General features: G+C 58.4%; 2 protein-coding genes across 2 annotated transcripts in view; both read right to left on the reverse strand.

Annotated features, from left to right (window-relative positions):
- Positions 1-4,749, reverse strand: part of TNKS1BP1 (tankyrase 1 binding protein 1) — a 24,517-nt gene extending 19,768 nt beyond the window's left edge. Inside the window, exon 1 of the mRNA XM_026660990.1 lies at positions 4,698-4,749. Within this exon, the coding sequence (XP_026516775.1) occupies positions 4,698-4,749 (52 nt within the window). The remainder of the gene's footprint in view (positions 1-4,697) is intronic.
- Positions 4,750-8,038: 3,289 nt separating this feature from the next.
- Positions 8,039-20,088, reverse strand: SSRP1 (structure specific recognition protein 1). Its single transcript, XM_026660991.1, has 17 exons — positions 20,083-20,088; positions 19,608-19,793; positions 17,309-17,414; positions 16,310-16,500; positions 15,930-16,160; positions 15,543-15,646; positions 14,867-14,995; positions 14,105-14,326; positions 13,668-13,740; positions 13,488-13,496; positions 12,973-13,111; positions 12,652-12,697; positions 10,287-10,404; positions 9,542-9,712; positions 9,099-9,190; positions 8,708-8,879; positions 8,039-8,612 (listed from the first exon to the last, which is right to left on the reverse strand). Exons 1-17 carry the CDS (start codon positions 20,086-20,088, stop codon positions 8,544-8,546), a joined length of 2,064 nt encoding a protein of 687 aa, XP_026516776.1. The 3' UTR covers positions 8,039-8,543.
- Between the last annotated feature and the right edge of the window lie 25 nt (positions 20,089-20,113).

The raw sequence follows: 20,113 nt of genomic DNA on the forward strand, positions 1-20,113 counted from the left end.
GGGGGGTGCTGGGAGGGCGGGGCAGGACGGGCCACAAGGGCTGGGGCAGAACAAGAATCAGGGAAGAATGGGCATGCGGAAGTTGCTTCCCCCCCCCGTACCAATACCCCCCCCATAACACTATGCCCCCTCCACAAACCTGCCTTTTCCTACTGTGCCAACCCCCTCGACATTGCATCCACCCTCTGCCTCCCCCCCATGCCAATACTCCCCACACCCCCATAATACTGTGCCCCTTCACCCACATCCTACCTCCCCCAGGCCAATACCCCCTATATCCCATCCACACCACAACCCTCCCTTCCCTCCACTGTGCCAGTACCCCCCACACTTCACCACCCCTCCCCCACACACTGCCTCCCCATGCCAATACCCCCATGTCCCATCCACACACAGCCCCCTTCCCCACACCCTGCCTCCCCCCATGTCAATACCCCCTTCCCACTCCTCCCTCTTCCTCATGCCCACTTCTCTTGTGCCCCCTGATGTTCTCCTGCTTCTTCCCAACACTGCTGCAGCCTCCTGGGCATGGCCCTTGCCTCCCTCACACACCACGCCCTGGCATCACCAGACCTGCCAACTGAGTGAGGATTCCTAGTGCTATCACCACTGGCCAGCAGGCAGCATCCCTCCCCTACCTCCTGGTCCCCTGAGCTTTGCTCTGAGACCCCGCACAGTGCTCTCCCTTCGGTGGGTAAGAGATCCCAGCTTGTGCCAAGCCAGACTGAACATAGGCAGGATCTGAACATCTCCAGCTCTCCTGCCTGCAGGGGGGCAAGTGGTTCAGTGGGCAGGCGCTGGGGGAGGCAAGGATGGTCATGGAGGGATGCTCCCCTGGTGATCTGTACCCCCAACCTGTACCACTCCTGGGGAATCCTCCTGCACCCCCAAAGTGACATACCCCCAACACCATTGCAGACAACCACACAGATCAGGCCAGGCCCCTGGGGGCTCTGCAGAGATAACTGAACCATTACACAGCGATTCAATTACAGCACGGGTGATCCCCAGGCGAGGAATCAAGTGGAAGAGGTTTTAAGAGCTGTTTGGGCCCCAGGGAGAATTAAGCTGCTTCCAGATGAGTCCTGGGAGGAAGGTGAGTCTCAGGGGCCACCAAAGGAGAAGGCTCAGGGAGGAGGTCAAGTAGAGGGATTGAAGAGCCGGCTACAGGGTTCATGGGATAGTCATAGAACTTAGAAGGGTCTACAGTAATCATCTGTAACATTGGCCATAGGACTTCCCTGACCAACTAGAGCAGAGCTTTTAGGAAAACGTCCCCTCTTGATTGAAAATTTGCCAGTACTGGAGAATCTACCACAAGGCTTGATAAGTTGGTCCAATGGTTAATTCCCCTCGTTGTTAAAAATGTCCACCTTATTTCCAGTCTGAATTTGTTTAGCTTCAGCCTTGGCTCGTTAGATCTTTGTCTGCTAGACTGAAGAGCCAGTCATCAAATACTTACTAAAATAACAGGTTTCAGAGTAGCTCCACAGAGGGGGTTGAGAACAGGACCAACCATGTAGACCATGTCTACAGCCAATCATGGACCCAAAGGAGAAGTCCAAGGACAGGGGAGCCGTGGCTGGGGTTCTGTGTAGGTGCAAGGAGGAGGATGGTGGCTTCTGGCCACACTGGGACATGGAGAAGGGAACCTAATCATCAAGGTGAGAGGAGATCCCTGGGGGAGGAGCCTCAATAGAGATAGAGTCCACAGGCAGAATAGCAAGCAAAGGAGACTTGGGCCATGTTTACACTACAGGCATTACAGCAGCACAGTTAAGGTGCTGTAGCTATGCCGCTGTAACGCTGTAGTAGATACATGCTACAGCGACGGACAAGGGTTTTCCACCACCTCCCTGAGCGACAGTAGCTAGTCCGATAGAGCATTCATCTGTCCACTACACATGGATTATTCACGCCTCTGAGTGCAGAAAGTATGTCAGCCTAAGGCTAGGTCTATATACACTACACACTTACTTCAGTATCACTACATCACTCAAGGGTGTGAAAAATCCACACCCTGAGTGACGTAGTTATACTGACCTAACCCTCAGTGTAGGGAGCACTGTGTTGGCGGGAAAGCTTCTCCTGCCAACGTAGCTACCAACCTCTCTCCCGTCGGCTTCACCACAAGCGCTACAGCGATGCTGATGCAAGTTTCTAGTGTAGATTTTAAGTGGAGACCAGGCCTTGGGATGGAGGAAAGTTCAGGCAGAAGGAGGCCAAGGTTACCAGCAGAGGGTAAGCTGAAGCAGGGGAGGGAATACCCAAGGGTGCCAGGCCTCTGAGGCAGGTCTTCCCCGGGACACCTCCATGTTCATATGGGAAATGTTCAAACCAAGCCAGGAGCTCTCTTAGGGCTGGTCCACACTACCCGCCTGATTCGGCGGGTAGAGATCGATCTTCTGGGATCGATTTATCGCGTCTCATCTGGACGCGATAGATCAATCCCAGAAGCGCTCCCCCGTCGACTGCGGAACTCCTGCTCGCCGAGAGGAGGAAGCGCTGTCGACGGGGGAGCCTGCCTGCGCCGCGTGGACCCGAAGTAAGTAAATTTAGTTTGATCTAGGAAACGTCGACTTCAGCTACGCTATTCTCGTAGCTGAAGTTGCGTTTCCTAGATCGATCCCCCGCCCCAGTGTGGACCTGCCCTTAGGACAGGCAGAGGGAGCGAGCAGGGAGGAGTCCAAAGCTACACAGTCACAGCTAAAGGTGGTGCACAGGAGACCAAGGGTTTGTCTACAGTACAAAATTAGGTCTACTTCAATTAGGTCGACCTACAGCCACCACAGCAATTAAATCAGCTGTTGGTGTCCACACTGCCTTCCTTCTGCTGGTGGTGCACATCCTCATCAGGAGCGCTTGCACCGACTGAAGTGGCTCATTGTGGGGCACTGACAGCAACACAGGGCTCACAAAATGTGAAATAATTGCATCTGGTTGGCTCTCTGCTGTGAAATTGAGCCCCCTGGCTCAGAGCTGGGGCCCCAGGGCAGAGGGCAGTTCCAGCTGTGAGCCCCATGCTGGGATGACAACTCAGGCTGTCAATGCTGGGTGGTGGTGGGGACTCCAGCTATGCGTCCCATGCCCATCTTTCAGCTCAGGCTGTCAGCACCAGGAATGGGGGTGGGGGACTCCAGTTGTCAGCCCCATGCAGGGCTGACAGCCAACAGGCAACGTAAGTAACGCAGCGTCTACACAGACACTGCATCGCCCTAAGCACTACTCCTCCACCAGAGGTGGTTATTAAGTCGGCGTAGTGGGGACTTACATCAGCAGGAGCCCCATTGTAGTGTAGACACTGACAGAGTTAGGTTGACCTAACTGTGTAGTGCAGACCAGGCCCAAGCCTGGGGAGGCAAAGTGAAAAAAGCAAGAGGGCCAAGCCCAGCATGGCTCCAGGGAGCAGCACAGTGCAATGGACAGGACCAAGCCCTTGCTCGCAGGGACTCCGACACCTGCAGAGCTAGGGGACAGCCCAGCTAACCAGGTGCTCAGATTCAGGAGGGTGAAAGGCGAAGCTGAGCCTTCACCTTCCCCCTCCAGCAGGAAGGAGAAGCTGATTAGCTACTTTGCAGAGAGTGGCTATGAGCCATTGTAGCCAGAGGGAAACCAGCCCAGGGTGCTGCAGGAGGGAGGGAACTGGGAATGGGAAGGGGAGGGGAAGGGTGGCAGGGAGCTGTGCAGATGGAGAGCGCTGGGGAGGAGAAGGGAGTCAGCAGCTGCAGTGGGGAAGCTGGGACCAAGGTGCTGGACAAACACGGCCAGGCAGGGCTGGAGGCAGCAGGGCATGTCCAGCTGTAGGCAGGCAGGGGGTGGATGCAGGGAGGGGTGGTCAGGAAAGAGTGCATTGCTGATGAGGGCACAGGCAGGGCTTCAAGTGGGAGGGTCGTGGGGAGGGGTGCACCCCTGACAGAAACCTGGGGCCGAGTGGCTGAGGGTGGCACTGTGAGCCCTGCCTGATCAGACCGGGTGCTCCCAGAGACACAAACACACACAACTCTATGAGCTGGTCCAGGGCCTGGCTCTGGCAAGGGCCCAGAGGGCATGGCCAACCGATGGGAGGAGCCGTGGAGGAGATGCAGGTCCAGGGCAGGCAGAGGCCAAGGCCCGAGGCCGCAGGCCAGGGAGGGGAAGCTGGGATCAGCCCCAGGGTGCGGCTGAGGATCAGTGATGCTAGTGAGGGGCACCCTGGGAACACTGCACTGAGACCCCCAGTGACACACTGTGTCTGGCAGGGGAACCCCCCCACCCTGGCATCCATAGCCTGCCCCTCCCCCCACCCTTTCCCACCCCATGTGTTCCTCTCCTCCATCACCCCGTCCCTGCTGCCAGTGCCTCCCCACCCCAGAGTTGTTATACTCAGCAAAGTTTGTGACTTTCCTGCTCCTCCCCAGGCCTCGTCCCTCCCAAAGCCTCAAAACCCCAGGCCCCTTCTACACCACCTGCAGCCTAACAAGCACCCACCCCCCAACCTGGGACCCCAAGCACCCATACACCCCCCCACCCCCTGTTCTCACCCTCAACCCCACGCACCCCCCATCCTGGGACCCCAATCACCCATACACCTCCCCCCCACCCCCTGTTCTCACCCTCAACCACCCCCCAATCACACCACACGCTCCTCCCCCCGGGTACTCTCAACACAGACACCGGGGTCCGGCCCCCTCCCTACCCGGGTCCCGGCCGCTCCTCACCGGGCTCCGCGCCGCGCTCGGAGTCGGCACCGCCCCGACCCCTCCGCGGCATATTCATGAGAAGCAAAACAAGGGCGGGGCGGCTCCGCGCCCTGCTGCATATTCACGAGCTATGCAAATAATTCCGTCCTGGGCACGCCCACTGCCACATGTGACCTTGCTGAAGTCATCATCCAACAGGCAGGCTGTGCCATACAGGGCGGGGCTAGAGCCTAGGGGCCCCTCTCCTGCCCCACAGATGGACCGCGTCCTCCCCAGCTGTTACTGGAGTACCAGTCTCGCCACTCCCCTAGACCCTTTATCATTAGGGCATGACCCCTTCATCCCTACCCCCCACAGCCTGGAACTTCCCTGGGTCTCTGCCAGCCGGAGAGCCAGGACCCACTGGGGGAGGGATCTTGTCCCCAGCTCACGTGGGGAGTGTGTGTGTATTCACCCAAGCTGGTATCACAACAGGCAACTCCATTCCTGCCAACTGCAGAGGGCTGGCTACTAGCCCCCACCGTTCTCAGCCTGAGCCCCCACAGGTCAGTATCAGGTGTCCTGCACCCCAGAGCCAGTGCCCCATAATAAATAGAATCACTGCAGCCCTCACTGCCCCGCCCCAAAGACATCTTAACTATTCACCCATCCTTGTCCCCTAAAGTCTGCTCCTCTGCCCTCCCCCCAGGGAATAAAGGCTCCTTGGTGCATCCTTAGTGTAAGAGGGACATGAATTTTAATGCTGGAGGGATAGGGCCAGAGGTTGGAGTCCCCTCTCCTGACACCCCTCATGCCCACCTTGCTCAGTTTGTGAAAGCGTTTGCTAATTAACATCTCTTGGGAAACCGCCAGCAAGGAGGGCAGGTCAGGGCCATAGCTCGGGTAGGGGACATTTGTCCACATTGTGCTAAACTTTAAAGAGTCCCCCTCAATTTATTTCACCCCCATTCAGACACGTCAAATGTCACTCTCTGGGTGTGAGATTCACTTGTTAGCATGCTGTTTCACTCTCATTCCTAAGCTTCTCACTCATTTTGCATAAACAAACAAAGATTTAAAATATTTTTACTTGGGCACAGCAAGAGACAATACATCTGGGACTTGGGGCTTGGAAAGCCACTTTCCAAGCTTGTGTACTGTGGTGACTATGGAGACTACAGGCTCTATCTGCAGGAGAGGAGGCAAGAAGAGGTGTGTGTGTGTAAATACTTGATGGTCAAGAAAATATGAGTCTGCCCAAAAACAAGCAGGACTTGATTGAAAGTTTGCAGGTTCTGCAAAATAACAGTTCAAAATTTAAATCACACTGGCCAAATTCATGTCCTCGGGGCTCTCCAACCATCTAGGGGTTTATTTCAACCAGCTAATAATTGTTTTTATTAAAATCCACTGGTTTGCATTGCATAGAGACTTCTCAAGTGCCCTAGGCTTTAGTATGAATTAGGATAGTTAAGTGTTTCATATGCAATATTAATCAGTGTACACTTTAAACCAAACTATTAAGTGCTGGTTACATTAAAATCCTGGACTGTTGGATGGCACAAAGGACCAAAGCTGAGAGCCCCTGTCTTAAGCAATGACCTAACCCACCACCTGGAAAGTCTCACTCGTAAGGACAGCCAACCCATGGCATCTCTGCACATTGCCCCTGGCGGGCAGCCACCCCCATAAGACCAACCAGTCTCATCATGGCAGCTGCTTACATTGCCTAGCACCCAGGGCAAAACAGCCCCCTCATTACAGCTGTGGTAGGATTGCAGGACGAATGCAGGAAGGGCAGAGGCTGTTGTACCTACACCATGCTCTAGCCTTGTGTGATGGGAGAGGTGAAAAGGGGCAGCTGCCGTGGAACAAAGAAAATAATAATAATATAATATATGGAGATATACCTATCTCCTAGAACTGGAAGGGACCGCGAAAGGTCATCGAGTCCAGCCCCCTGCCTTCACTAGCAGGACCAAGTACTGATTTTTGCCCCAGATCCCTAAGTGGCCCCCTCAAGGATTGACCTCTCAACCATGGGAAAGGCCCCACACTGCACAGGCTTTGGTCTGACTTTGGTTGTTGGGTTTAGTGTGCAGGTGTTGTGAAGCTGTAACGTCCAGGTGGGCAGATGTGGCGGTTTCTGCTGGTTTTAAACTCCACGCCATTGCTGGGCCCCTGTTCTAGCGTCGTACACGCACGGTGCTTGAAGAGAGGAGTTGCCATGGCTGCCTGCAGCTCTTCCTTCCCATTTACTCCTGGCAGCTGTGGAGTTCTGGTAAATAACCCACAGAAATTAGGCCAAAGGAAATGAGACCCTGGAGAATTTCCCATGGGAGCCAGCTTCCATCTGCACAATTAACCTGCTGCAGCCTTGGTTATAAAAGCCACTGCCTCTGGGGCACATGCCTCTCCCTCCCCCAGCACACACAGCTCTCTTCCCTCTCGGAGAGCTGCAGCCTGGCAGAACTCCCGATTCAATTAGAGTGAGGCAGCGTGTGCCCTCTGACACACAGGTGATTGGAAGTGGAGCCCTAGACACTTTAATGGAGCACTGAGGTCTGATAATAGGCTCTAATCAGATCAGGCCTCCTTCCCCCAACTCAGATTAGTTGTCCTGGCAGCAAGGCCTGCGAGGGCTGTAATGGAGATGGATGCTGCGTCCACCGTCTGCTCAGCGCCTCACACTCCCCTTCGCCCACTCTCGGAGCAGTTCGAGCTGGTCAGAGCTCCAGGCCCAGAAGGGATAGCGATGAGGCTCTCAGCCCTCCATGCAGCCCCAAGGGCAGCTGCTAGCAGAACCAGGTGGAGGGGAAGCATTGGATACTAACCAACTGCCCAGAGCTCCAGGACACTGCATCCCTCAGCAACACGCAGCTGGGAGGTATTGGGTATGTCAAGAAGGGAAGGCTCCCGCCGCCTGGGCCACAGCACCCCCTGCTGGGCTACAGTTCCCTACATTAAGCAGTCTTGGTAACAACCCTCCCAGCCTTGCTGAGGCTGGTGATGGCCCCGGCAGCAGGAGAGGGGAGGGAAAGGAGCCCCTAACACTTGGCTAAACCTCATTGCTATCGACTGCCTCCTTCATTAGGTGGCTCCCCCAGGTGCCTGATGGCCTTTAATACAATTAGGGCCACAGCTTACTGGAATGCAGTGAGATAAGGCTCTGGATTCAGCCCCATGCTGCAGGCAGAGCTGTTCCTGCTGCGATGCCTGGGAAACGCAGCCGTCGGGAGGGGAGACCACAGCTCCAGAGTGGCCTCCTTCCCCCTCTGGCAAAAGTAGGGCTTTGCCTGCTCTACAGGGGAAGCTCTGTCGGCACTGGGAGATCCGTCCATCTGTCCCCTGGCCACGCTGCGACAGACAGACGCTCCGTCCAAAGTCACTTGGTTTTTATTCCATCCAATTGCCGCGTGAACAGATCAGAAATACAAAAATAAACAGAACATAAAAAACACCGATACAGCCTGACTACAGGCCAAGGGACGGACCCCTCCCAGCCAGCCAGCTCCCCCCTGCAGGGCCCGCGGGCCACCCCCCGACCCCCCAGTTTGCTGGGAGGGCCTCTTGATAGGACACAGGGGGTCTCCCACAGCATGGAGAGAAAGGAGGGGTGCGCCCCCTCCCCTGATCTCTAGCACCCTCTGCCTTTCTCCAGAGTTCAGCACAGGTCCTACAATTCCATGAGGGAGGAGGGGTCAGGGAAGGTCCAGAAGTAGGGCAGGTTCTAGCCAACGGAGCAGTCGCGTCACCCCTCCAGCCCATGCCCCTGGCAGAAGGGATGTGGGGGCATTGTGGGGATGTGGGGGGTGTCTAGGCCTCAACTCAGTGACCTGTGCAGTCAGGAAAGAGGCAGGGCTAAAGGGAGGGGGAGTAGTTGCTCTAATCTGAGCCAGATGCTGAGTCCTCCAAGCTGGGTGGCGTGCTGGCGATTTCCTCCTCCTCTGAGTCCTGTGGGGGGAGGGGGAAGTGTGTTAACAGGAGACCACATATAGCCACAGCTGCCAGATCGGGGCAGGAGCCCCTCCTGCCCCACCCGCACCTACCTCCTTCTTGTTGTCACCAGAGCTCTCCTCACTGGAGACAAACTCCTTGCTCTTGAAGCTCTCACCCAGCTGCTTGGCGGGGGACTTGGCTAGGGCCTTGGACGGTGCCGCTTTCCTCTCTGCTTTCCCCTTCCCCTGCTGCTGCTGCTGCTTCTTCTTTTTGGATTTCTCTCTGTGCAGGATGGGGGACAGCGAACAATCAGAGGGTCATCCCAAGCCCCTACTGCACTGGTGGAGGTGCCCAGGTGCCACAGGGCCGGGAGGAAATAGACAATCCTCGCACTCTACATGGGCCACACCTTTCCCCGTCATCTCGTTGCCTACCCTCCGATGAGATGGGGCCACGGCCCTTCATCACCCACCCATGTTCCCAGCAGCCCAGCCAACTTACTTCTTGGAGCTCTCCGATTTGCCCCCCTCGCTGTACTCCTTCATGGCCTTCTCGTAGTCCCTCTTGGCATCTTCTGCCTTGCGATCCCACTCCTGCCACCAGAGCACAGAGTTGGTGATGCCCTTCCTTGCTCACCTGCCCCCGCCCCGTTTCACTTCTGATCCCCAGCAAATACAAAGCTATCCCGAGCAAGCTTCGCCAGCCTGCCAAAAACAGATGCCCATCCCTATCCCCTCCCTGAACAAGACACAGCCCCTGCCCCATGTTGGGTTGGCCTCCAAGACCTCTTCCATTCGGTTCCCCAAGAATTCCCCATTCCAGGCCTACACCCAACACTACCCCTATCATCCCCAGACACAGCCCTGCCAGCCCCCCCCCCCCCCCCAAACACCCACCCCACCAAAAGACAGTTAGAACATGCCACGCCCCCAACCCAAGGCCACCTCTTTCTTCTCCTTGGACATGCCCTTCCAGAGCTCCCCAGCCTTCTTGGACAGGTCGGTGATGCTGATGCCGGGGTGGTCCGACTTGATCTTCTCGCGGCTGGCATTCAGCCACAGCATGTAGGCAGACATGGGCCTCTTCGGGGCGTTGGGGTCTTTCCCTTTCTTACTCTGGCAAGAGGAGGTGGCAGGTGCAAAGACAGAACAAGCAGGGGATCCATCAAGACGTAGCTCTACAGTTCCTTGGACCAGAGGCTCTGGCCCCCATGGCAAGGGCCCCTTGTGCCCCCCATTAACATTGGGGCATGGCATTCGATACCCCAGCCCTTCCCCCCAGCAGCCAGACACACTCACGGGGCCCAGGCAGCACAAGACTAAGACAAGGCAACTAGGGCCAAGGAGCCCAACGGAGCCAGGGGACCCGGCTGGGGCAGGACTGCAGGGAGGCGGGTGAGGTGAGGTTGGGGGAGAGGCACAGGGCTGAAGAGCTCCGTGGCATGGAGGGGAGTCACTCACCCCCAGCTGGAGGCTGTTTAGTGTCCTAAGCTGGGGAGCAGCGGGACTCTCAGGACCGTTCCCCATCGCAGAGGACACTCACTCGTGGCCTCATCAGCCGCCTAAGCAGAGCTCCCGAAGGCTCAGTCTCCCCACAGGGCTGGCCTGCGTGCTGGAGGTAGAGGATCCCACTCCTCAGAGCCAGCGGTCGGGACCCACACAGCCCCCTCTGCCAGGGCAGAGCTCTCACCTCTGATGGCTTCTTGCGGGGCTTGCGCTCCTTGACGATCTTGGCTTTCTTGGCTGGCTTCCTCTTTTCCTCGCGGTCGCTGCCACCGTCACTACTGGCAGAGACTTCGCTGTCGAACCTGCAGGAGGGAATGGGAGCCTGGCATCAGCCCCACCCCCACCAAACGCCACTGCTCCCAGGGCCGGCACCCCAGCTCAGCACAGATCAGGCCTAGCATGGGCAGATTGCTCCAGGGGTGCTGGCTGGAAGTGTTAGGGCATTCCCAGTATGGCTTGGACATGGCAACAGGAAAAGCCTCCTCACCTGTCCCTTGAAACAGGGTGGCAAGGGGCACCGCCAAGCACTCTGGGCAGGGTACAAGGGGCACAGCCAGCTCTTCCCCACACCAACTGCTCCCATCCCTGGGTGTCACCCCAGACCTGCCGGCAGCAGAACCCAAGTGGCAGTGCTAAGCACAGACATCCCTGCTGGAGAGACATGAGCCCCTTTGAGCAGAGTATGGGGCACAGCACAGGCCTGCTCACTGTGGGCCGATTCCCAGCCGATGGGTTCCCCGTTCCTGACACGGGACCCCACCTGGGACCAAGAGGGAATGTTCTGTAACATTGTTATGAACCTCATTTCATGCCTCAGTTTCCCTCTATACTTTGCACTGCTATGCAGGGGTGCAAAAAGGTTAAATCTGCTCTAAGAGCAAGAGCCGCGAGGTGTGTGTCCCCCGTGGCTGGCAGGGGTGGAAGAAGGGTCGGCAAAGGACTGGCGAAAACCAACCCACATCAATGAAGAATCCAGCAAGAGAGCGGGAACCCCAGTGGCCGGGCTGTTCACCCCTAGCAGCCACCAGCCAGGAGGAAGGAGACATTCCCCCAGCCCTCAGCTGAGAAGAAGCACCAAGGCCCCAGCGGGAGAACAAAGGGGAAAGGAGGCCAGTGGCCAGGCCTCGGGGCTGACAAGGAGCCAGATGAAGATAGAGACCATAACGGCTTGGCTGGCTAATTGCACCAGTGCTGGCCAGGCTGGACTATGGCTCAACCTTTGCCTCTCTGTGCTAACCCAAGGCCTTTCCGATTCCGTGGGCCAGGCGGCTAATGTTCCCCCGTGTCTGGGAAGGCTGCTGCTGTCGCTGCAGATATCACTGACAGCACGGCGCCCCGAACGGGGATGATACAAACGTCCCGCAGGGGTGTGGCTTGGCTGGATTTGCTGCAGGGAGCCACGGAGAGAGAGAGGGATTGCTGGGGCCCCAAGGCCCAGTTTGGAGTCCTGGAGGCCATGGGCCTGCCCCTGAGTGGGTCCTTGGGGCCTAGCACACTGAAGGGGTCACTCCCAAGGAACTGGTTATAGGATGGGCATGGACTAGACACTGTGGATCTGTGACACCACCCCACAACCCAGCGGATCTTGGTGGCGGGAAATCTTCGTCAGAGTTCTCCCTGTTTCCATTTGCTCCCACCATGCCCTGAGTAGCACCCCCAGATTCCTGGTCCTCCGAGGTCCGGGATTCACAGAGCCGCACAACGTCCACCCAGTTATTACTGCTCCATGCTACAAAGACATCTTCCCCGTTAGGCAGTCCCCTCAGCCCGGATCATTTCTGTGGCTCCCAGCAGAGTTCTCTCTGGCAGGCGTGCCAACTGCGCTGCTCCAGAGCACAAATCTCAGCAAGCAGCAGAGGCAAAAACCTAGTGCCTATCCTCTGCTCTGAAACCACCCTGGCTCACTCAGGGAGCCTATTATTTGGATTGTGGTAGCGCCAGTCATGGATCAGGGCCCCACTGTGCAAGGCGCTGTACAGGCACATAGCAAGAAAGACAGTCCCTGCCCCAGACAATGTAAGCAGCCCCTCGATTTCAGGCCCTTGTACAACCCACCACTGAGATGCAGCAGCCCCAGAGGGGAAAGGCAGCAGTTGTTTAACAGCTCAGGACAGGAAGAGAAGAACCCCATGTCCAACTGGGGCTACAGGGCAATTTAGGTCAACAGAAGGGAGTTCCCCAAGTTGATGGCTGGCCACTGAGCCTAATGGCCTTAAGCCTGTGAAAAGGGCCAGGGAGACAAAAACCTCAGACAGCAACACCAGGCCACCTAGCGCACTGGAGCACTGGCAGAGGTGACAGTGCCTGCGGCTGAGCCATCAGCTCTGGAGGCCCCATAAAGGCAGAGTGCCCCGTACTGAGCCACTCGCTGCGCATGGCAGCACGGCGCCCCATAGCACCACAGGGAGGCCAACGCTGATGGCACTACATGTACAATGTCCAGCCCCGGCGGCCACCGCAGGTCGAGTTCCCATCCGAGAATGGGCCAATCAAAGGGCAAGGTCACAGCCCGAGAGCCCCATGCCAGGCAGCCCCTGTCCCCGACTCACTCTTCTGCGACATCCTCGTCCTCCTCCCCGGGGTTAAACGACTCATCTGGAAGGAAAGGGAATGCACTGGTCATTCTTCCTCTCTGGGTGGGGGGCGGGGCAGGAGAGGGAGATGGCAACAGCCCAGGGGAAAGGGCTGAGTAAAGAGTATGGGAATGTCTCTCTGACCCCAAATGGGGATAGCCGGGGGGGTTGGGGGGGGGGAGAGATCTCTCAGCCAGGGCGAGGCGCCCCAATCGGTGGACAGGCGGGGGGGGGGGGGGGGGACGGCGGGGGGAGGATCTCACAGCCAGGGGGAGGAGCCCCAGGCACAGGTCTCACCAGTCTCCTCCCCAGACTCATCACTGCTGTCATCAGCATTCTCCTCCCGGATCTTTCCCTCCTCCTTCATCCTCTCCAGGTAGGCATCATGCTGGTCTTCGTCAGAGTCAGCGTATTCATCATAGCTCTGCGGCATGGACTGCATGGGGAGCAGGGGGAGGTCACGTGAGTGCAACTCTCTGCCCCTCCCCCCCAGCAGAGGGGAAGGGCAGACGCCACCCCCACCCCAAATGTGCAGAGAACTGAGAACTACAACTCCCAGCATGCTCCTGGGTGCACACCCCCCGCCCCCACTCTGGGAAAAGATCCCCAACACTCGAGCACAGGCTGCATGCAGGGACCAGAGGAGCAGTGTTAACCGGGTTAGGTGGGGCCCACTCGGCAAGGAGATCGGGAGGGGGGAGCATGGCCCTCCCTTCCCTCTCATGGCTCATGCGGGGTTACTGTGGTTAGTAGAGAGCACCACAGCCATGCAGAGGAGACCTGCACCAGGAGGAGGGGAAAATCGCACGGACCTTTTTCTTCTACAAGGGCAAGGAGAGAAGAGAAAGTGAGGAGGCAGAATCTGCAGCGAGAGAGAGAGAGAGAGAGAACGAACCCCTGCCCTCACCCAGCCCCCCCAGTGGCTATGGGGCTCCCGGTCAGGATGGGACAGGGGACCCAGCCAGCGCCCCGCCCCACCCCACTGCAGGTACCTCCTTGTGGCCTCGGTTCTTGATGTTCAACTTCTTGGCGTTGACAAAGTCAAACAGCTTCCCATACTCCTCCCTGCAGGGGGGTGACAGTGGGGAAACGGGGTCATGGAGAGGCGGAGTCTAACGCTCTCCCATCCACGAGCGAGCAAGAGGGCAGTGCACGGTGATGCCAGCCCTGCACCACCAGGTTGTGGTACCAAAGACTTCCCAGGGCTGAGTGAGGAGCAGGATACCAGTGCAGGCCGTGAGACAGGGTTGTGTCACGTGGAAGAGGGCGGCGGCCCAGGAGAACAGATGGGGCAATAGGCAGTACAGCCATGGGGACAGAGGGGAGAGCAGCTGCTGGGCGGGGGGAGGGAGGCTCGCCTCTCTATGCTGCTGAAGGTATACCACGTGCCCAGAGTGGGGGGGGGGGGGGGGGGGCGCGCCAGGCTCACCTCTCTATGCTGCTGAAAGTGTACTGCGTGCCCTGCTTGGTCTCGATCTCGAAGTCGAAGGAGCGGGTGGTGGTGGTACCGCGGGCGAAGTTGACGAAGGAGATCTCGTCGAAGCGAATGTGCACCGGGGGCTTGTGCACATAGATGAAGCCACGCTCCAGCGGGTAGAGCAGCCCCGAGCTGGCCTTGTAGGAGCAGGTGATGCACTGGGCTCCCGAGTGCCTGGGGGCGCGTGGAAGAGGGAGGAGAGAGACAGACAGACAGGGGGTTACACCAGCAAGGCTCCCATGCACAGACGCTCTCCCAGGGGACAACAGCCAATGGGGGGGGGGGATAAAGGGATGAGAATCTGTCACACGTACCTCTGAGGCACAACTCTCCTCCCACCCACCACTGGGAACTCCCAGTCACAGGACAGGGAAAAAGTCCACCAGAGCCAGGCAAGTAGGGACGGGGCCTCACAGATCAGTCATTTCTAAATATTTAATTAGCAACAGGCTCTGTATCCCACTCCCTGCCACCCGAGCTAGCCAGTCCAGGATCGCAGCTGGTGCCCCCTAGAGAAGAAAGGGCCCATATTCGATTCCCCACCCCAAGACAATCTACCACCCTGGGACTGGATTGGAGCCAGAGCCCGTTAGAAGGAAAAGGCCCCGTGTCCCATTCACCACCCCCTCAGTTAGACAGTACCCATGCCCTGGGACAGGAGCCCCCTAGAGACGAAGGCCCCATGTCCCACTCCCCTGCCCGCCGTGTGCTCACCCCTGGAAGTTGCCGGGCACGGTGATCTTGCGGTTCACCAGCGCTTTCATGACCCGACTGACCATCTCATAGAGCGAGCCGGACATGTTCTTGGTGAGTCGGCCCTCGAAGCGCTTCTCCACCTCATCCCTACGGCACGGGGAAAACGGCAGCATGAGGACAGAAGGCAGGAGAGAGAGCCCAGCACGAGCAGGAACAACGTGGGATGACCCAGGAGCTCCCACACCAACTGAGAGAGACAGGAGCATGGGAAGCCCTCAGCACCCAGAGATGAGAGGGCCGCCAAGGAGGACAACGCATATTCCTCGGGCAACAGCATCTACTCCCAGGAGAAGAGAACCCCCTCCCGAGGCTTGGATGTGAGCCAACCTGGATGGAGATGGCCAGACACTCATGCCAGACAAGGTTTGGCATCCACATGGGATTGGAGGGATCCTGCCAGGAGCATGGCAAGGCTAGCAGAGGATGGGTACGGCTGGGGGGCTGCCTGGGGATAGAGCCAGGATGGCAGGAGGGGTCCTGCCGGGTTGGCAAGCGTGGGGAGAAGAGAGAGGTCAGGCCTGGGCACAGGGCAGAGCCAGGCTGGCAGGAGCAGAGGGATCCTGACAGGGTACAGGGCTGGGGGCAGGGCCAGACTGGCGGAGGAGGGTCTGGCCAGGGAAGGAAGGCCACTCACTCATTCATGTTAAGGGTCAGGGAGATGTCCTCGTCTTTGGAGAAGAGCAGGATCAGGAAGTGGTAGCGCGTCTGGCCCTGCTTGATCGGAGGGTCCAGGCTGATCTGGAAAGGAAGCCAAGGATATGAACAGGTGAGGGATCCCAGTACCCCGAGATCAGGGATCTCCTCCATTCCAGCTCCCACCTCCATGCAATATCCCTCCCAAGTACCACAGGGCAGTCCCCTCCCTCCCAGTTCTCAGCCCCCAACAGAAGTAGCTGGTCTGGGCCTTTTGATCCGCTGGCTACCCCGCCCCCCAGGCACACTGGAGTGGGATCTGCCAGCCCCCCCATTTCCCCCGAATGCAGTGGGGGGGGATCTGCCAGCCCCCCGTCCCCCTCCTCACCACAAAGAACATCTGGCGCTGGTCCTTGTGGGGCAGCAGGAAGAGGCGCAACACGGTGGTGTAGGGGATCTTGTAGTCAAAGGTCTTGCCGTGCAGGTGCAGGAAGGTGGGGTAGATGCGGATGTCATAGCGACCGCGTGGCGTCAGGCACTGCAGCTCCCGGAAGATGCAGATGGCATCCCCGGTTGCTTGGATCACGTCTGCCTTGGACAGCACATTCTGGGCAAAGGCCTAAGGGTGGGGGAGGATAGGGGGCCTTTATTCCAGACAGCTGAATGCAGCCCCCCATAACTCCCCCCCAGCACCTTCACACAGGCCACAGCCCCATTCCTCCCAGCCCACGAACTCCCTCCCCCACCCCCAGCTCGGCCCACACGCACCTCCACAGGGTCCACGCCGTCCTCCTGCGTGGGCGGCACGTAGAAGCGCACCTCCATGAGCGACACCTCAGCGTCGTCGTTCTGGTGGAACTCCAGCGTCACCTCATTCTTGCCCGTGGTGCACTGGGACACGTTGCTGAGTGGGATCTCGAACACAGGCTGCTCCCCGATGTCGAAGGACAGGAGCTGGCCTGCGGGGAGGGGGAACCCAGTGGGTCAGCAGGGGGGCAATGGACCACCTCGCACAGCCAGCCGCTCCTCCCGTCAGACAACTTCCGCAGCCAGCAGCTACAAGGTGGTGCTGGGCAGACAAGAGCAACTCAGAGCGCCCCCTTCAGGAGAAGGTGGAGCTACAGGCTACTCCCTCTCTGCTGCACACTTAGCCATCCACTCCCAACGCCAGCCCCCACATCCGAGTCACTGCAGGAGCTGTGCTCCTCTCCCTGCTATACACCCCTCAGCTCCCAGAACTGGCCTTCCCCACAGGCTTAACTCCAGCTCAATCACAGGTTCTTCCCCACAGCCACACGCCGCTAGCAGCGCTGCAGCCAGCACTCCCCAAGCCGTACTGCTACCCCAAGGTAGATGCAGTTAAGAGACAAAGCCACAGGTGCTCATGCCCATTGAGACACGAGGGCCCCCAATCCCTTCCCATCAGCCCCCTGACCAGAAGCGGACTGTCTGTCTGCCTCTGCTCAGCTCTCCACTAGCCTCCATCTCCGGTGTCTGGTAGAGGAGGAAGCTGGCTAACCTGCCCGGGGATGAGCGTCCAGGGCGGGCAGACAAGTCGTCCCCAATGCCCCGCGAATACGAGCGGAATGACCCAGGGAGTTGTGGCGCTATGAACCTTGGGCTAGCTCTACTGCTTGCCAGGGCCAGATACAGCGCCAGCACGGGGGTCACAGCCGGGGAAATGTGGCTGCACTGTCACGGGCTAGGCTACCGCGGGGAAACGTGTCCCATGCTTCACAAGCAGCGAAGACATAGCCCCAGAGTCACCTCCGAACTTCACGGTCCCCCAGTTCCAGCCCTTCACGCACAGATCCTTCTCCGCCAGCTCCAGACGATAATGGGACTTGAAGAACTCTGACAGCTTGTCAAACTCCTGAGTGGGAAGTAGAGAATGGCCATCAGAAGCCACCATACCCCAGGGATCCTTCCTCCCCCCACCCGGATCACATCAGGGCTCCTTCCCTCCCAGAGAGGCCCGGCCACTGCTAGTACCCCACAGCTCCCCCGGGTAACAAACAGCAGCACGATGGCTCGTGCAACACACAGCGTATGCCAGGAAACAAGTGAGCTGGGGAAAGAATCAGTCACTAGGAGAACTGCGACCACAGAGCTAAGGAAGAGTGAGCAGGAGTTACCAGCCCTGCAACTTTGCTGGACACTCGTGTGGAGCTGAAACTTCTCGTAGGGATATGCCCCAGTACATGACTGGCAACTGCAGAGGAGCCAGTCAGGGATTCCAGCCGGTCAGAGCAGCTGCAGCCGAAGCAGGGACACTTACATGTTCGAAGAACTCCCTGCAGTTTGACTGGACTTTCTCTACCTGGTGCTGATGGGCTGTTTGTTCCAGCCCTCCCACGCGCCTAACTTCCCTTTCAGCTGTGTGGCCACGCAGCAGCCTATTAAGCGCCACGCAGGCGCTCAGGGCTGCAGAGGGGAGAGATTCCTCTCCCACAGCCCCGGACCCAACCCAGCCCAGCGACAGACCTGCCGCGGCCGGGGAAGAGGCGCCCCTCCCCTGGCCCCAATCCAGCCCTGGCCCGGACCTGCCACAGCCAAGGGAGAGGCACCTCTCCCCGCCAGCCCAAGTGATGCTGCGGGGAGAAAGCTGGGGGGAGTACTCCAGCCTGCACCCCCAAACCCCTCATCCCCAGCCCCACCCCAGAGCCATCCCTTGGGTATGGCGAATCGGGGCAACTGCTCCGGGCCCCACACTTCAGTGTGAATGAGTCGTGCAGGGGGTGATAGGCCGGCCCGGGAGGGGTGGGGTTAGGGGGCCCAGGCCAGCCCAGGGAGGTAGCAGGGGGCCTGGCGCCAGCAGCAGGGGTCGGGCCCGCACTCACCAGTGGGAAGCGCGCATTGTATTTCTTTTTCTTGCTCGCCCACTGCCAGCATCCTAGCGCCGCTGGAACATGCCAGCGCCAGGGTGACCCCATCCATTGCCCTTCCTCCCTGGACCCCTTCCTTTTGCAGGACCCCCCAGCACAGGGGGCCCCCTCACCCCTAGCATAGGTGCCACCCTGTGACTCTCCATCATCCCTCGCCCCCCAGCACCGGTGTCCCCTCCCCACGCCAGATTTCACCTGTATAAAAAACGTTAAGGGAGGCCCATACAGGCTGATTTGTCCCAGGCCCCACACCCCCTAGGGATGGCCCTGCCAGAGCCCACACCCCCAGCTGGAACCCTCATCCCGCCCACCCCAACCCTGAGTCCCTCATCCCTGGTCCCACCCCATAGCCTGCACTCCCACCCCAGAGCCCACACCCCGACCCTCTGCCCCAGCCCTGAGCTCCCTCCCACACTCCAAACTCCTTGGCCACACCGCCGACACATGAATTTTGTTATGTGCACCAATACGAAGATGATGTGTCACATGTCACCTCCATATTGGTGCACATAACAAAATTCATTCCACACATAGGTGGGAAAAATTAGAGGGAACACTGCCCCTCGCTCACAGTCTCTTTGCCTCAACTTCCCTCAACACCTGTTCCATTCTCTCCCCCGCTTCCCTTCAACTGATCCCCTCCTAACTACACCCACCAGGAAAGAACACCAGGGCACTAACAAGCCACTTGCTGCCATCACATAGTTCACTGGGCTTGTGTGTTCCACTCCTACTCCCGACCCAGTGGCTGTCTGGTCTATTTAGACTATACGTTCTTCAGGGCAGGGACTATCTACTACTCTGTACAGAGCCTCGGGCAATGGGACCCATTCTCAGCTGACCCTTAGGCATTACCGTAATAAACACAATTAATTAAAAGAAGACTCTTAGGAGAGAGCCTTGAAGCTAAAACTCATGGCAACCTGTTTGGGCCAAGAACAGGATCCTTAGGGCAGGACGAGGGAGGTGTTTACACAGAGCCAGATGGGATCCAGGGCTCGTGAGGGTGTGGGCTGCATTGAGGCACTAATGCCAAAGCAGCAAATCCAGGAGGTTGCTCAGCAATTGTCACCTTGTAGCTGGTTGGGGATGCCCACCCACATAACTTCCCCCTGGGAGTCCTGGCACAGGGTGGGGTGGGCGCTTCTAGGAGGGGGAGCCGGCCAGGCCAAAGGTCTCACCGATTCCCTGAAGCCGTCATACTTGTAGACGTGTCCATTCTTGGTGAGCAGCTTGAGGCCGTGGCCTAGTGCCACCCGGCGCCAGATGCCCTCCGCTAGCTCTGAGGCCTGGATGTTGTCCACCTTGCCTGTCTTGCTGTTCTTGAAGATGACGCCCTGGCGGCTCAGCCGCAGCCGCCCATCATTCTGACAGAGAGAGACGGGGGTTGGTAGGGGGCACAGGAACAACACTCCAAGAGCTAAGTGCACACGCTGGGGAGAACAACAGTGGTGACACTCTGGAATGGTGTCAAAGATACACCCGGAACCCCACATCAGCCAGCAACACTCTTCCTCCTCCAGGGAAAAGGCTACTTAACACCCATCCCCATGGATGTAAAACAGAAACCACACCATCTCTCCTCTCCCACGCAGGGGTGCACGCACCCCATATCCAACTAACACCACTAAACCCACCCCAAACACCCTCCCTCACCCTCATGCAAGCTTCACTCCAAGATCCCCCC

Source organism: Terrapene carolina, unplaced genomic scaffold, assembly GCF_002925995.2.
Source record: "Terrapene carolina triunguis isolate 2854851 unplaced genomic scaffold, T_m_triunguis-2.0 Scaffold926, whole genome shotgun sequence".
Taxonomy (NCBI): Eukaryota; Metazoa; Chordata; order Testudines; family Emydidae; genus Terrapene; species Terrapene triunguis.